This window comes from Eimeria mitis, genomic scaffold (assembly GCF_000499745.2).
Source record: "Eimeria mitis Houghton genomic scaffold, Emh_scaff275, whole genome shotgun sequence".
Lineage (NCBI taxonomy): Eukaryota > Apicomplexa > Conoidasida > Eucoccidiorida > Eimeriidae > Eimeria > Eimeria mitis.
Genome location: NW_013571093.1, coordinates 3,686 through 5,410, shown reverse-complemented (window position 1 = coordinate 5,410; position 1,725 = coordinate 3,686). Strand labels below are relative to the sequence as shown.

At 46.7% G+C, this 1,725-nt stretch overlaps 1 protein-coding gene across 1 annotated transcript; it reads right to left on the bottom strand.

The window, feature by feature from the left end:
* Positions 1-577: 577 nt before the first annotated feature.
* On the bottom strand, positions 578-880 carry EMH_0006400 (uncharacterized protein; the record flags this gene model as incomplete). Its single annotated transcript, XM_013497552.1, has 1 exon — positions 578-880. The coding sequence occupies one exon, from the start codon at positions 878-880 to the stop codon at positions 578-580; it is 303 nt and encodes a 100-aa protein (XP_013353006.1).
* Positions 881-1,725: the final 845 nt, after the last annotated feature.

Below are 1,725 nucleotides of genomic sequence, written 5' to 3'. Positions count from 1 at the left end.
CCGAGCCCGCACAAACCGCCGCTTCTTGCGCCCATGCTCACACACAGGGTCTGCTGCAGACAGAGCTGCAGCACCAGCAGCAGCAGCACCAGCAGCAGCAGCAGCAGCAGCAGCAGCAGCAGAAGCAGAAAAGGGGTTTAGGGTTTAGGGAAAGGAAATTCAGAACGCATGGGAGACACAAATGCAGCAGCGAAAATAGAAACAGAAACGAATACATACAGACAGCAGCAGCAGCAGCAACAGCAGCAGCAGCAGCAGCAGCAGCAGCAGCAGCAGCAGTAGCAGCAGCAGATAAAGAAGCGTATCAGCAGCAGCAGCAGCAGCAGCAGTGTGCAGCAGCAATAGAGAGAACAGAAGAAGTATGATAGAGGCAGAAACAGAAACAGCAGCAGCAGCAGCAACGGCAACCCTCGCAGCAGCAACGATAACAATGGCAGCAGCAACAGCAGCAACACCAACACAAAAGCAGAACACCAGCAGCAGCAGCAGCAGCAGCAGCAGCAGCAGCAGCAGCAGCAGCAGCTGACCATAGACTTTGCCTTGTCGTCGCTTGCGGTAGCAGAAGCCGCAGCAAGCCCTACAGGGGTGACACTTGCAGCACGAGCAACACACCATCCCCGCATTCTGCTGCTGCTGCTGCTGCTGCTGCTGCTGCTGCTGCTGCTATTGCTGCTATTGCTGCTGCTGCTGCTGCTGCTGTGGCTGTTCGCGGTGTTGCTGCTGTTGCTGCTGCTGTTGGTGTTGATGCTTCTGATGCTTCAGCTGCTGCAGCAGCTGCAGTAGCAGCTGCTGCACCGCAGCAAATGCTACGTCTTCTGTTCCTGCTGCTGCTGCTGCTGTTGCTGCTGCTGCTGCTGCTGCTACTTGTTTTCTTTCGCATACGGCCTTGAGGGGGGCTGCTGTTGCTGCTGCTCCCAGTTCTTAGTTGCTGCAGCTGCTGCTGCTGTTGCTGCTTCACGCGCTGCAGCGGCTGCTGCTTGCGTTAGCTTGCAGCTCCTGTTGCTGCTGCTGCTGCTGTTGCTGCTGCTGCTGCTGCTGCTGTTGCTGCTGCTGTTGCTGCTCCCTTTATCTCCTATCTGCTGCCTGTGCTGCTGTTTGTGCTGTTGTTTGTCTGTCTTTTTGTTTGTTTTATTTTCTCTGTTTTTTTGTTTGTTTTTATTTTTTTTTTTATTTTTTTTTGTTGCTGTCTCTGTTTACTTTTGTCTTTGTCTCAGTTGCATTCTTTTTTTTTTTCTTTTTTTTTTTTTTTTTTTTTTTTTTTTTTTTTCTTTTTTTAATTTTTATTTGTTTCTATCTCTGCTCTATATGTTGTGTTTGTTTGTTTCTCTCTCTCTCTTTGCTTGTCTCTCTCTCTCTGTCTCTCTCTTTTTTTTTATTTGTTTATATGTGTCTCTGTCTTTATTATTCGTGTATTTGTTTGTCTGTCTCTCTCTGTCTCCTTTCTCTCTGCTGTCTCTGTCTCTGTCTATTATTTGCTTGTTTCTATCTTTTTTATTTTTTTGTTTGTTTCTCTGTTTGTGTTATTTGTTTGTGTTGTCTCTCTGTTTTTATTTTGTGTGTGTGTGTGTCTGTGTCTTTGTTATTTATTTTTTTGTTTGTCTCTTTCTGTCTCTTTTTATTTTTTGTTTTGTCTCCTCTTTGTCTCTCTCTGCATCTTCTGCTGCTTGTCTTTACTTTATTTTCTTTTGCTGCTGCAGCTGTGTCTGTTGTGTTTAAACTTACTCC